Here is a 16,042-nt window from a genome sequence, read left to right as displayed (position 1 = left end):
TGCAGCTCATACCAGGTTTTCCTTTAGGAAAACCTGGTATGAGCTTCATTTATCTTCTGACAAGCTTTACTGTCCATGCTGAAGAAAAGCATTTTCAAAACCATGATGCGGCCACCACCCATAAACACCTTGACGGCTGCAGAAGTTGCTGAATGTCTCTAGAGCTTTGGTTATCTAGAGTGTAAAATGGAAGTAGGACAGAATTCATCAACCTTTGGAAAAAAGTGTCATAACAGCCTGTCAGCACAAATATGTTCTTTGAACATTGTCTTGTGTGGAAACATTCTTACAGATTATTTTCAGCATTTCAGTTTAGTTCAATTCATTAAATCTATGGTAAACAATACATGTTTTAAGTGAATATATAAAGAGCCATTTGTTAAAAAAAATAAAAGGTTTAACAGTACAAACAACTCAAAGATGTTTCTAGCCTGTGAAATTTCCCCGTTTTTTTTTTTACAGTTAAAACTTTAACTTCTATTGGGGTAGTAAAATAACATTATTTTAATGCTTATATATAAGTCATATATGCAGGGTTATTTGTACTGTATGACTGATTTAATGTCAGTGTCCATGTCAGTTTATTTAAAGACATGAAGTGATAAAACTCAAAATAATGTGTTACTATCACCACTTGTTTTGGGGATCACAGTTTCTTTAAGGCACAGAATTTTTTTTCTGACTCGTCACCTCAACAGGCTTGTAAAAACTATTGCTTTTGTGGACATTTATGGACACTTTGGTGTCCAACAGCAAGTTCATGAGTAAAATCCAGTCCAGTTGTTTCGTCCATATGTCCTTTAATTAGTAAATGTTGTAAAAATGTTGAAAGCTCTGTACAGTTGTACTAGTAATTATTCTAACAACTGATCAATTAAGTGACTTCTGGAAGCAACTGTTGCACTTGACTGTTCAGCAGTACAAGAGCATAGATACACAGTCCACTTCTGCAGGGCTCTACAGACATGCACTAGATGAGATGTGCAGTGACTCAGCCGTCCTTTTTTGTGTGCAACATCAACATAAAGCTCCTATTCTTCACGAGGATGCTTCACCTACTTTTCACAAAACATGGATGGTGCTCTGATGGTTTGCTGGTGTTTTCTGAATGATGAGTCTGTGCATCAAGTTGCTGTCAACTGGTAGTGCCATGATGTGGGAGGGAGGGAGGGAGGGAGGGAGGGTGAGACACCGAGAAGGGGAGGAAGATAGAGGGAGAGGGAGGGAGAGAAAGAGGAGGGCGGCTGTGATGCCACACGAAGCAGGAAGAGAGAGAGAGAGGAAAGAGGGAACAGCCGTCCAGCTAGATCAGATTGCTAAAGAGTGATAGAGAGAGCAGTTGGGGGACATTTACTGGCTTTTAGGATTTAAAAAAAAAAAAAAGGACAGGGTAAAGGATTAAAAGTAAGAAGGACCTGCTGAAACGACTGCCTCAAGGATGGAGATGCAAAAACCCGAATTGTCTTTTGGATAGCTCTGTTTTAAAAAGCTTTGCACCCCACTTTGCAGGTCCAGGCAGAGAGCGAGTGGCAGCAGCAGCGGTGGCCCCGAGGTTCAAGGGTGGCAACTACATTTCGTCTGCACTGGAAAAGGATGATGAGACCCAAAGGTGCAGAGGATGACGGAGTGGCCCTCTTCTGTTTTTGAGTAGATGGAGGAGGAGAAGCTGCGGCTGCAGACGCGCAGAATGCCTCAGTTTGGTTAATGGGAGCACTGGGAGAGGACATAGCGCCCCACGGTTCTGGAGCCCCCGTCTCAGACAGGTGGGGATAGAGGTAAGACGAGGAAGTTTACCGCAAACTTTCAGCCCGTCTGTCACATTGACGCGTGTCACTGTTTGGAGCAGTGGAGGTGCATCCCAGTGGAACTGGTCCTTAGTCATTTCACAGTAAATAGTAAAATCTCACTGAATGTTTTTAAAAAGATCAGTTCCCAAACTGGTCAGAATTACCAGTTGAAATCAAGACAGCAAACTAAACCAGATCCATTTATTTCAGCCATTTAGTTTGTCAGGGGGATGAAAACTTAAAAAAAATAAGTTTTTTACTATAAAAAGACGAAGACAACAACAATTTAGATTGGTTAATGTAATCTTTTTAGGTTTGAAATATTCAAAAAAAAAAATTAATCGCAAAATTATTCATATTCTGAAACAGAACCCCTATTTAATCTATTCCATTTTCACATTTAAAAAAATAAAATAACTTGCAGTTGAAGAATTAACTGCAAGATCCTGAGAATAGAAAGCAGACGTGTTAATGGATGAACATGTTGCTTCAGGTGCTCCTTTCGCTTAAAACAATCAGTGACGTGCAGGTAGAAAAAAAAACAACAAAAAGGCAGGATGGAGGTTATGTAATGCAGATCTGCAGGTCATGTCTTCTTAAGACTATTTTGATTTCAGTCACCTACTCACCAGGACAAAATGCGAGCATGAATATGTCATTTTCCAAAAGGAGAAAAATCTTCAAATCGTTTTTATTTATTTTTTTATTTAAGACTCGTCGTGGCTGTGGTGTGTTAGGTAACAGGCTGGAGCTTGTGTGTGTGTGCTCTAACTAACCAGTGTTGTTTAAAATTAGAAAATTACAGAGCGAAGGTGTGATGTGGGTGAATCGGGCTTTGTGAAGTTGTACAAGTAATAAAACAAGCTGCACCACTACAGCGCAACACGGCCCAGCGAAGAAGCTGTGATGAGGGAACCGGCAGGTGTGTGCGCGGTGGAGCGGCTGCAGGTGCAAACGTTGGGCCTGCGCCGAGTCGAGTCGTTTATTATAACAGTGAAGCTGGGGGGTAGGGGGGGGGGGTCGGTTCTGTGGAGTTTTGTCGGTTTTCTGTAAGTTAGCATGGTTTTTTCTTTCTTTTTTTTTCTTTTTTGAAGAGCAGCCTGAATAATGCACAGGAAGTGGCCTAGATACGGGAGCCTGCAGGGTCAGTCGCCATCCAAAATCTGTTGGGTTTCATCATGTTTGTGAGCTGCAGTTATAGAATTAGTAACCCTGATTATTTCATTGAATCTAACGCATTCAGACGGCATCTCTACAGTCTTAAGATGCTGCGTTACCTATTGTGAGGAAGTGCTTTTAGGTCACTTGAGACCGGCTGAGTTCCACATGGTAAGCTATAGGAAAATAAAGTGACACCTGAGCCTCTGAGCTTCCTTCACAATGGTCTCTGGGGGGGATGAGGGGGATGAGGGGGGTTGAGGCGGATCCTCAGCAGCTCGGTTTCCCGTGCTTCTTACTTGAGATGGACTCCTCTCTCCCAGCAGACTTGGTTGTTCTCTCCATTCCCTCCCACTTTTTACTATTGCATCAAGTTATTTATCAGCGCTCTGTCTGTCTCTTCTTTCAAATCCCATGAAAAAAAAATATCAGAAAAATAGTTCTGGAAGAAATTTAAGATCACTGTCTCTGACATGTGTATGGACTGCTGAGATTAGATTACACAGATGGACTCTACCCACAGCCATCAGGCAACTTCAGGAGGCAACTTGTTGCACCCAGAGGAAAGGCAGCTGAATGCATTTGCACACCGCACTTTTCAGTCAAATGTTTTGAATCATGTATTATTTCTCTGTCACAGTTGTACACCACTTTGTGTTGGTTTTCACATTAACGTCCAATGAAATATATTTATGTTTGCGATTGTAGTGTGACAAAATATGGATGGAAAAGTTCAAGGGGTGTTAATACTTTGGAATTTGAGATGTCCCACTGATTGGTCCAGATGAGTGAAAAAACTGTTTAGTTTATTTACAGTAAATTCATTAAAATTTATAGTAAATTCAGTAAAATTGTTTCATCTATAACAGAACCAGCGTGCATTTTTTCATTTTCATTCATTTATTTTTGAAAAGTAGTTATTCAGGGCTAGCACATAAATGGAGATAAACTTATAATGCTGTTAGATTCTGTGATAATCAAAGCAGAAATAAGCAGCAGGTCTGATCAGTTCAACTCTGCACTTCATACACATAAAACGTCAGTTTATTATCATTAGTTTATTTTTTTATTGTTCATTTCTGTTGTTTGCATTGCAACGTTTTGAACACACACAGTGAAGCTGTAAGTTTATTTTATTTAAACTGAATCATCAAGTCATTGAGCTCAAAAAGGTTGTTTTTTTTAACTTTTGATGCACCAATATGCTTTGTCATTAAGATGGCTGATAACTATGGTTTATTATTTCAGTTACTTATTTATTGCAGAAAATTCACTTATCCTAATTTGGTGTTTATATTTCTCAGGTCGTGTTTCTGATCTCCTTATGAGTTTAAAACTGATATTGGTTCAAAAAAATGCAAAAACTGTCTTTTATTTCAGCGCCACATTATCTCATTAATTCAGTTCTGTGCAGCTGAAGCATTTTTGTACATTTTCAGTCATCTGGGACGTAAACGATCCTAAGCGGCTTGATGTCGTAGCATGTTTCAATAAACTAGAGAAGTCCAGCTGCCTTTCACTTAAACATTTCCTTGATCAGTACTTTGCCATTTGAAGTAGATCTGAGTGACTAGCAACTTTACATTAGCAATGTTATCTGTTAGCCACTACTCAAAATGGGAAAGACAACAACTTATAGCATTCATGCAAGCCGGATCCTTGTTGATCTTCACCAGTCAGGAAAAGGTCACAAGAAAAAAATCTACTTGTCTCCTCATATTTACAGTCAGAGCAGCAATTAAAAAGTTCAGAACATCCAGAACTGTGAGAAAGTTGAGGATTATTTAGCGGCCATCTGCAGTGCAGAAGTTAAGCTAAAGAAAGCAAGAACTTTGGTTTCACAGAAAAACAGCTAATCTTTGGGCTTTGTGGACATTTTTATCTGGAGTGCCATTGATTGTTGAGACACATTGTGGTCTACATGGTAGAGTTTAGGATTTCAGGCTCTTATCCAATCACTCCAAGGACTCAGGAGGAGTTTTTACTTTCATCTAGCGAACCAGTTGGACACCTGACACTGCGTGGCTGTGGAGGCTCCGCGCCGTACGGGGCCGCTCAGGTCCGCTCAGGTCGGGCCCGCTTTGGTGCGACACGCCATGACAATGCTGGAGATCTTGATTAGTTTCAGTTACATAACAGAGTTGTTGAAGTTGTCTGTCTGTAAAATACAAACCTCCCCAGCTGTTACATTTGTATAAGGAGAAGAAAGAAAAAAAAAGGTCCGACGTGTGTTTCAGGGTGTAATGAATTGAGCAAAACGAACCCTATTTTTAGCACCGACAGCTGTTGCTTTGATGAGCTACGTTGTCAAAAATACAAAAATAGCAGCGCTGGCTACAGTACGCTTTCCTGCGGAGGGCATGCGTTTGACCCCGAGGGACGGAACTTGGAGATCCGGCCACAGATCAGCAGAGCTTCCATGTGAGGGAGCGCACACGTAAAGCTGTAGTGTGTGTGGCTGACGGCAAGGCACTCGGGATTTGGGAGCGCACATGAGTGAACTGTTGGGTCTTTGGGGTCCAAATCAGACTGGCAGACACACAGAGCGGATGATGCAAAACAATGAGAGCTGTCTTGCACCCAGGGGGACTTCAGTCCACCTCCCAGGAGGTAAACTTCTTGACCCCAGGGCTCAGTACTCAGAGCTTTGATAAGGTTATCTCGTGCCTGACAGAGGCAATGATATAAGAGATGTCCCAAAATCATCCCCACTGCTCATTTTTTGTCCAGACTCTTCGGGACATGCAGTGCCTTTCAAAAGTATTCATTCCCTTAAAGGGACAGTATTATGTAAAGTAAACTTTTTTTGAGCTTTACATCATGTTATAATGTGATTCTCTCATCAAATACAGACCTGGAGTGTTGCTTTGATTCTTTCATGCATGTTTGAGAAAACCTTTAATCTCTCATGGCAACCATTCAAATGTGCAAAACGTCTGGGTGGACATAGTGCCACTTTCAAGGATGCACTTTGCAAGTTTCTACCCTCATCAGCGACCCCCCCCCCACACACACACACTCAGCTCCTTCAATCTAGCCACAAGCAATTAGCAGCCATCATATCTCATCATAGAAGCTGTTTCTCAGTTTTCTGCTGGTAAAAACGTTAAAGGATTAATAGAGGAGCCATGTTGTGATAATTTCCTGAGGGCAGAGTTCCAGAAAGAGCAGGAGTTTCTTAAAGAAACAGAGGCCCAATTTCAAGGTGTTAAAATACAAAGTCAAACTTCTGTAAAGTCATGTTTAATATACACATTTCACACACTAAGTGTGTGTGTGTATATGTACATTGTATTTGTACATACAAATACAATGTACATATTGTAGTTGTATAAAAATGCTCATATATATATTTATATATATATATATAAAATAAAAATTGTAAAAATTAAGCAAACAAGCTTCAAGGAAAGAGAAAAAAAACAATGCAAAACATTGTGTTTATTTTTCTGATTTGACAAAAAAAAAGCATTTTAATACAACTCAAGGCAACATTGTTACTTGATGCTATGTGGCTGGAAAACTGGAAAACACTCTCCCCCTTTAAAAGAATTTTCAAATTTTGTTCACATTAAAACCGCATAGTTTCATGTGCAACAGACCAAATAAAAGTAGTTCACATTTGTAGGGTGAAATTACCAGAATAACTAATTTTCAAAATTTTGCAAATAAAAAATGTGAACAATTTGGCATACGTTTTTTTGGCTTTTATGCAAAAATGCATGTGCGTATTAGTTTGTATTCCTCTATCACATAGCCTCCCCAAATAATAACGTTTGTGGTTAGAACATGACAGAATGTGGAAAAAGTTCAAGGCCTACATGTCTGCAAAGCACTGAACATTGTTACATTGGGTTCTAATTCTGTAACTGGCTTGTTCCTGGTCGGGTTTTCTGCAATGTTTAATCACAGATGGTAAAGGCCAGGATACTGGTGAGAAATCTGCTTTACTCTTGTAGGAAGCACCGAGGGAAGGGGACCCTATTTCAGTGCATCCTCACTGCATGATTAATAACACTGCAAATTTTACAGAATGAGGTCAAATAAATAGAGTCCTTCGGTCTGCATCTCTGCAGCATCTGGAATTGTGTGACCAATGCATCAGTGGAAGACACACAAATCCCACAGGAGTTCCAGTACACACAACCCCCCCATTTCTCCCATAGTATAAATATTATAAACGGAGGACAATGGTAAACTTAGGGCACAGGAGAACAAACAGGGGAGCACACCTTGTCTGTTAGATGTGTAATGACTGCACAGCATGTTGCTGAAAGACCTTAACTACAGCCAGGACATGCCGTCCTTATTTTTGATCAGCATACATTATGTATGACGAGCCTCTTCAATCAGAAAACAATTACAATCTTACACTCGAACTGCTATCATGACATTTTGTATTGAATTATTGTGGCTTAAATGGATCGTTTCGATTTTCTGATCTGAGGTTCTGGGATGTTATTCAGCAATAGTTCCCTCACCTGTTGGAGCCAAATGTTATATTACAATGACGTTATGAAACAGTGAAGAAATCCTGGGTGTGGCAACATGCTAACAGCTATTAGCTAGCTTGTCTAGCTAATCATTTCAGCTGACTTTGGCAATTCAAAACATCTCAAAGGGAAAATGTTTATGGATATTAAGTATCTGCACTTCCACAAGAGACTATAGTTTAGCTTCCTACTGCCCAGCTATTAACTTTCCACCACTATTAAACTCCCTTTAGTTTATCTGCAGTGGACAACTCTCTTGTTGTTTGAAGCTAACGGCTTGAAGCTAATGGTTAGTCTGAGAAAGAGCAAACTTAAATTGACTCTACCACCTTGAAATCCAATCCAATCCTAGAAAACATAATGCTAACAATATTTGATGAACCTTTGAACTGCTGTCCCATTTGCCCTGGTTGGTTATTTATGAAGAAATAGCACAAAGTAGAGCAGGCTATGCACCACTGGTGATTTTCTGGTGTAAAGAAAAAATATTGTTTTATATGATCTGACAGTTCAGCAAATCCTCTTATTTTATGTTTTCACTGCCTTACCTTTCCTTTAGGGAGAGGTGGCAAAAGTATTCACAGTCTTTACTTCAGTAAAAGAACTGAAGTAAAAGGTGAGCCTATTTTGTGTGAAAAAAGGCTTACCGTTCTTTCCTTACGTGAAAGTAAAATAAAGTACAAATTTTAAATTATAGTAAAAATGTTAAATGTAAAAAAATATAACTTTCACCTTCAAACATACAAAATAATTCTTTAGAAATCTACAAAAGAAAAAGTTGTCCTTGTTTGCTCACAACCTCTCTTAAAAGTATGTTTACCTAAAAGTGTTTATTTTTCTGATTTGACAAAAAAAAAAAAAAGAATTCGTTTTTGGTCTGCAGAAAACACAGCTACGGATGGGCAATGCCTTGTAATCTGAATGTTTTGTCGTTGTGTATAATGGTTCCCAGTTTACTGTCGTCATCCATGTTGCAGTTAATATTTTCTCAGTTTGACAATTCAATTCATCTTCCCTCTTATAATTTTGTCGTCATCGATAAACGTCGAAGTAACAAGCTAATTTTTAGAATGCAGTCAGTAGATAGGACAGTTATTTGTGTTCAGTTGTAGGGAGTAAAACATCATCAGAAAAATAAATACTTAAATACATCATGGATTTATGAAAAATCTACCTAGGTACAGTAACGAAGCTTTAGGTCACTACTAAATGGAAATACTTTGGGAAGATCAGTTGTGGTGCACCGTCACCTCTAGTTCCAGTGTACATCATTTTTAGCTTCTGTATAAATTACCATTTGATTAAGTTTTCAAGGTTTATGAAATAGTTTCCTCCTAAATCATTTTACATTTTTGAGAGTGAAGTTGTCTTTAAACGGTAGACGCCCGCTTTGTTCTTAGCCCCCGTTTCCCTCCATCTTCCGACTCATCTGGATCCAAGAGATACTAACCAATTATAAGCCTCACACAGAACATGATTTATAAAATCCCAAACTATCCCTTTGATTAGCTGTCACTTCTAACTTTCTTAATAATTCTAAAGAAAAACACAGGAAAGGTAATTTGACATAAGTGGCGACAGTGTGAGGCCAGCCCGGCTCTTGTTTAGCTCACATCAAAAGGCAGGAAGAGTCTTCTGGGAGCATTAATTGGATTTAATGTCATGATGATTAAAGAGGGCAGGAGAAAAATAGGATAGTAACCACAGTAACTGGATGAGCTCTAACACTGAAGATCCTGAACTGGGAATTACAGCCAAACACTTCCTGCTAAATGTGTAATTTTTCTCATTAGGGCTTCATTCTTGTTTTCTTCTGGATTAACCAGCCAAAGAAAATCTATAAAATAGTTATCATGTTTCCATACATACATACATACATGTATTTGGCAAATAGGGCACAAAAACATATTCCATAGACATTACATCTAACAAAAAAAACCTAAGATGTAGGAAACAGGCACAGACAAATCAGCTGCCCTGCAGAAAAAAACTTATTTGCAAATAAGTGGTTCTGTAATTTAAAGAGATAAAAAAAAAATTGTACTGTTTATTATTTGCCAACAGGTGTGCTGTTTTACATGACCTGACCATCATGTTACTCACACTACTCTCTCCTGACGCTCTCTACAGGAACTGGATTCATACACTGAGCTCCCATTCTGCCCCCTAAATGACTCACTAAAATGCAGCTTAGCCAGTGATCAAGCTGCGAGGGGCCTTGATCACGCACTTGGACTCCAGGCCTGCCCGTCTGACAAAAGCCCGGCAGCTGGAGACGACGTCAAGGAGTATGAGTGTGGGAAGAATCAACCGTTACAGCATTGTTTCGTCAGAGGAAGAGGGCCTCCGCCTCACTACCATGAACGGCATGAACGGCTTTGGGAATGGCAAGATCCACACACGCCGCAAGTGCCGCAACCGCTTTGTGAAAAAGAATGGTCAGTGCAACGTGCAGTTTGCCAACATGGACGACAAGTCACTGCGCTACATGGCTGACATCTTCACCACGTGCGTCGACATCCGCTGGCGTTGGATGCTGGTAGTCTTCACTCTTGTGTTTGTCATATCTTGGCTGGCCTTTGGGTTGGCCTTTTGGGTCATTGCTTTGCTGCACGGGGATCTGGACAACCCAGCTGGAGACGACAACTTCACTCCCTGTGTGCTGCAGGTCAACGGATTTGTGGCTGCATTTTTGTTCTCCATTGAAACACAGTCGACCATAGGGTATGGCTACCGCTGCGTGACCGAGGAGTGCCCAGTGGCCGTCTTCATGGTCGTCTTCCAGTCAATAGTTGGCTGCATCATTGACTGCTTCATGATAGGCGCCATCATGGCTAAAATGGCGAGGCCTAAGAAGCGAGCGCAGACGCTCTTGTTTAGCCACAACGCAGTAATTGCCATGCGGGATGGAAAGCTGTGTCTTATGTGGAGAGTGGGAAACCTTCGCAAGAGTCACATTGTGGAAGCTCATGTCAGAGCACAGCTAATCAAACCTCGGATAACTGATGAGGGGGAGTATATTCCGCTAGACCAGATAGACATTAATGTAGGGTTTGACAAAGGTTTGGACAGGATCTTCTTGGTTTCACCCATCACTATTCTCCATGAGATAGACGAGGAGAGCCCTCTGTTTGGAATCAGCAAGCAGGACCTGGAGACGGCAGACTTTGAGATCGTCGTCATCCTAGAGGGAATGGTCGAAGCGACCGCCATGACCACGCAGGCTCGCAGCTCCTACCTGGCCTCTGAGATTCTTTGGGGCCACAGGTTTGAACCTGTCCTGTTTGAGGAAAAAAACCTGTACAAGGTGGATTATTCACACTTTCACAAAACATACGAGGTGCCGTCCACCCCTCGCTGCAGTGCCAAGGACATGGTGGAGAACAAGTTCCTCATGCCCAGCTCCAACACCTTCTGCTATGAAAACGAACTGGCCTTCCTAAACCGCGACGAGGAGGAGGAGGACGACTTAGGTGGCGGGAGCAGAGCATTGGCAAATCTGAGTCCGGACAGGAACAGCCGACATGAGTTTGAACGTTTACAGGCCACCAGGTCGTTGGATCAAAGATCATATCGTAGAGAGTCGGAAATTTGACGCTAACTCATTGACCAAGCATCAGATTCCTTTAACTTTATCCATGGAATAAAAATGCAGAACAATGCAAAGTGCCATAGGTGGAGCTAAGAATTGTAAGAGAAATGAAAACGAATACAAAACCCTTAAAAAGGGATTTTTTGGAAATGCAAGTGTGTAGATGGCGATGGCAAGTAACATCTACAATTAAGGAAAAAATAGACATCCTTCCTTCACCAAAACTTGAATGTTTTTTCACACGGTCATTTTGAGTTAAGAATGCTACGTTTTTTGGCAGGACCTTATGATACATCTTAGGTGTAAATACATTTCCTAAATAAGCCGTTTTGTGTCCAGTACCAGATTCAAAAGCACCTTTAAAAGTAGAACGTGTTCTTGGCCACCCTTAGTAATGTTCTGGATCTTCTCTTCAGCTCGTCTAGCAATGCTGTAATTGGCTGGACAAGCATAAAGGAAGACATTAAGAATTCAGTCACAAAAGTAAGACATCATTTTGTAGCTTTGTTTTAAATTCTGGCACAAAAATAAAATTTTTACAGGAGAGCAGGAAACATTAAATGCGCTTTTAGTTTGACGAAGAATGTAATGATCAACTGAAATGAAACAGCACAAACACTTTATGAATTACTACAGCACTTATGATGAATTCATACGTGTCATGGTTTTAACATAAGAACCACACACGCAAAAGTGGTGAAAAGTAACATTTCACATGCTTTAAGGACATGCTGCAACAATCCAGGTTTATCCTGATGAAGGTCAACCATGAAAAGCTGTTCTTTGTAATCTGACAAAGAACAACAACCTAAACTACAACCATACTTTTGTATATCATGTAACCAACAGGTAATTATTTTTTTGGCTGGTATCCATAAACTCATATATATTCCATATGAAACTTAAGCAATAGTTTGCATTTTTGTTTAAATGCGGTTGTGCGGAGCAGTTACAAGACATCACTATCTTAGCAGGAATCTCAGTGTATGAACGTCAGTCAGATCTCATGGCCAAATCAAGCTAACAATCTAAAACAACTCAAATTCTAAATCCAAATGATATATAACGTATTTTGAGAAATTATAACTTTAACATGAGATTTTTTATTTATTTTTTTACTCTTTTGAAAGTAAAAAAAGTATTAGCAAAATAGATTTTGAGAGCAGACCATGTGCTGATAAAAACATCCTTCAGCTGGTCACTAACATTTAGCTCAGGTAAATATCCTTTAATCTCCTCAATCTATAAAGAACCATTTTTTTTAACAAATAAAACTGAAGTAAAAGTTAACATAAATTTGATCAGTTTTAAAATTTCTGAGCAATATTTATTTCATTGTAGTAAATTTAAAAATAAAATTCCAGCCGTCTTTAAAATGTGCAGGTTTTATCAAGTCGTAACAGAAGACGATTGATTGAGAAAATAGACAAAGTAGAATCAACTGTAATGCATCATGTGAATTTGTCTTGGTGTAAAAATACCAAATGTAGCATTCCCTCAAAACACAAAGAATATTGTAAGCTTATGTTGCGTTAGATGTTGGATAACTTCTCTGAGATGGGCACTGCACTAAGAAGCTGTTAGCGTGTATCTTCTGTTCGAACATCTCCTGATATTTTCAGGTAAAACATTTACTGCCCGCAATTAATCCAGACAACCCCACTTTGTAAAAACAATTGCAAACCACGTAATCCAAACTGGTACAGATGGATGACATTCCCTCTGTTTTTTTTTCTGTTTAAAATGAATCTATGCATATTACCCAAATCAGGGGATAAACATCTAATCTAATCTGTATGTGAAACAACTGTGTGATGACATTGCTTTAATCAATATCCACTGTAGTAAATAAAAAATGGTGTGAAGTCGGTTTCTCTTTTTCTTCATCATGAAGAAAAAGGGAAATTCAAAGGTGAAGATAAGCTGGAAATGGAAAATGTCTGTTGATAAAAATGATTTAGTCGTGATTAACAAAACATATTAATGGGTAGCTAATGTGTTTTGGTTCGTTAAAAGGTGGAAACACAGTGGCTGTTACAAGAATGAGAAATGTGAACATTAGTTAGAAAAAAGGATCGTGAACATAAAGGCAACAAATGACCAACTTCATCTGATTGGTTAAAATCACACTGTAGACAGATATTTAGCTAAGAAAAAAGAGCAGAGTCAGCGTAGAGAGGCATTAATAGAAGCAATAAACACTGAAGCACATCATTTTTCAGCCAATTTAATTAAATGTGTTACGATTTTGTCTTCACCAAGCTTATAAATCCAAAGAAGTTTTTGAAGGATATAATGGAAATGTTTTTGTTTTGTTTTTTCATTTCAACTGTACCTGTATCACTATTAGTTTTTGTATAAATTTGATACCAAAGTAACAAAGTGTTGCTTATAATCAAGTTAAAAATTGATTGTTCCCACAGCAGCCATCCAAAACCATTTAGGCTGACACTTGCTGACTGACAGAAATCATTGAAAAAAGAAAAAGAAAATCAAGTTTAAAGCAACATTGTCTCTCCCTGCCATGGACAATAGGAAGTGTAATAGAGCCCATACTGGATGCTTCATCAGAATTTATCACTAATAGTAATACTAATATCTCGCCTGAACCGATTTTTGTTGATGTTCACACACATCTACAGAAGAGAGATAATGGAATGTGGTGAAATATGAAAACAGAAGGAGAACCATGTAATGGTTGTTACGTTGGTCACAATGACTAATATTTTCTTAATAGTCATTTAAATGGTACGTCTGATGATAATATTTCTTAGTAATTTGTTAGAGAATAGAAAAATGTACAGTTGGGCAAAATAAGTATTGAATTCATTTCGCAGGAGAAGAATCGGCATGTTGACTTGAGGATCAGACTAGATGTTGGTAACAACCTATACAATCCATAAGTAGGAAATCATGAAAACAAATATATATGAAGTAATAATGTGGAATAAAGTGAGATGACACCAGCTATGAGTACTGAATGAATGAAAACAGCGCAAAAAGGGAGAGAAAGTAAAATAGTTGGCCGATAAGAAGATTTCTCAACATGTTCTGATGAGTAAGAGAAAACGATTGCATTTCTAAACTGGCAATAGTTCCAGTGAGCATCATTGGTGTCAACATGTAGAATTGGAAAGATCCAGTTTCCACCATAAAGTGGTCATGACCAAGCACCTTCCAAGATTGTTGGCAGAGGAATGAAAAGAATTATGAAAACAGTTGTCAAAGAGCCGCGGACCAATCACTGAGAGCTTCAGATCAACTTCCATTTGTTTCATGAAATCCATAAATGATACTCTCAACCACCACTGCCTCTATCAATGTCCACAGTGCAAGACTCCACTGATGAAGAAGAAGCATCAACTGCGGAGAAATGTGCTGAGATATTCATGATAAAAACCCAAAGATAAATTCAGCAAGGCGATGGTACCAAACACACAGCCCAGGGGGATTTCGGTGCCTATCAATAATGCTGCTAGAACGTCCCAGTCAACCAACCAATCTATGGAAGTCTATGGAAAAATTAGAAAATCTAAAGACGGTTTATGTTAAGAAAGGGTCAAAACTCAAATCTGAGCAAAGCACATAATTCAGATCATAGTTATTATGAACAGCTTTTCTACTTAGGTTTTAATGAATTTTTTGTACTGTGTTAAATTCTTGTTCCCTGTGTCATTTCACTTTGTAACACATCATTTATTGACTTTTTAAAATGTAGATATTCTGGTTGTTGCCAACATCTGCCAGGAAAGTCAAAGAAACCCTAAAAATGTTCACCACTTATTTTCCCTGCTGTACATAGATATTTTTTGTTGTTTGATAAGCATTCTTTTTCCAACCTTTACTATTTATTTATTATGCTCATTACCTTCTGAGAAGGTTGTGTATACTAAAGTATGATATTTCTGCACCCAATTACTAAATTGTAGAGGTAATAAAAGTGAAGAGTCAACAACTTCTTCACTGGATCAATTTGTTTTTGTTTTGTTTTCAAAAAATTGTTTCAGCTTTAATATTGTTCCCATGAGCCCTTAAAGAGGAAGCAAACATAAAGGTTTTAATGAAATCTAAAGGTTTAACAAAATAATGTTACAATGAACGTTATCAGGAGGATTAAACCTGCTTATTTTTATATAAGGTTCTTTTTGATAGAAAAAGCAGCAATAAATATTTATGTTTTTACCAGAGTATTAAAATGAAATCACACCTGTAAGTTAAAAATCAATATTCTTGTCTGAACCGTTTTTATTTCAGCTCTATTTTCTGCACAGACGCTCATGATTAAACCGTTTGATTTTTTTTTTTCTTCTTTTAAATGGATGAATGAGAGAAAAAAAAAAGAATAACTTTGACCTCTGTAGAAGTCTTCCTTTGTCCAGCAAAATGTCTACTGGGCGTTTGATTTTCATTGAAAGAAATTCAAATTATTCAATTAAAAAAACAATTTCTGTGAAACAAAAAGACTACTGTTTTTTTTTATCTTGTAGTTAGAAACTCAGTGGCTCCTTGCTCCTTGATTTGTGTTTGGAACATAAATGTTTAATGTTTCAGAAAACCTTCAACTTGGAGTTCTTGACGAGGGATTGATGAATTTTCAGTTCACTCCGCTGCATCACAGTTCTTCCTCAGTCGATTTTGGTGCATTTCTCAAAACAATTTGTACAAACAGCAAAACAGTTTCTTTCTCAAAATCCTTAAAATTAAATCTTAACTCCATGTTTCACTGTGTTAAACGATTAGTCGTGTCAATACAGCACCGCAGGAATATTCTGTTATTAACAATGGAGGAAATTTTGAAAAGTGCTGTAAAGTGAAACTGTTGAGAGAACAGTGGAAAGAGATGGAGCAATATTAACATTTATGATTTTACTGTAATTTCTTGTCATTTTCATTTAAAAAGTGAAATGACACTTTTCACTTTTGAAAAGTGTCATTTCACAAAACTAGAGTAGAAATAGGAACATGAGGCGATCTCCTTAAGAAAAACTAGACAAGCAGCTTACATATTTTAG

The 16,042-nt window shown here is 38.5% G+C and overlaps 1 protein-coding gene across 2 annotated transcripts; it reads left to right on the top strand.

Moving 5' to 3' along the window:
- Positions 1 to 1,128: 1,128 nt before the first annotated feature.
- Positions 1,129 to 15,491, top strand: LOC103481993 (ATP-sensitive inward rectifier potassium channel 12). Of its 2 annotated transcripts, none has more exons than XM_008437867.3 (2): positions 1,129 to 1,763; positions 9,569 to 15,491. In XM_008437867.3, exon 2 carries the CDS (start codon positions 9,729 to 9,731, stop codon positions 11,031 to 11,033), a length of 1,305 nt encoding a protein of 434 aa, XP_008436089.1. In that variant the 5' UTR covers positions 1,129 to 1,763; positions 9,569 to 9,728; the 3' UTR covers positions 11,034 to 15,491. The 2 variants fall into 2 exon arrangements, with proteins under 2 accessions (XP_008436089.1, XP_008436088.1); XM_008437866.3 differs by having other exon boundaries at positions 1,129 to 1,775.
- Positions 15,492 to 16,042: the final 551 nt, after the last annotated feature.

The sequence above is a fragment of the Poecilia reticulata genome, chromosome 19 (genome assembly GCF_904066995.2).
Source record: "Poecilia reticulata chromosome 19, P_reticulata-male-v2, whole genome shotgun sequence".
NCBI lineage: Eukaryota > Metazoa > Chordata > Actinopteri > Cyprinodontiformes > Poeciliidae > Poecilia > Poecilia reticulata.
The sequence above is the reverse complement of the archived record's forward strand: the minus strand, read 5'-3'. Positions and strand labels throughout refer to the sequence as shown.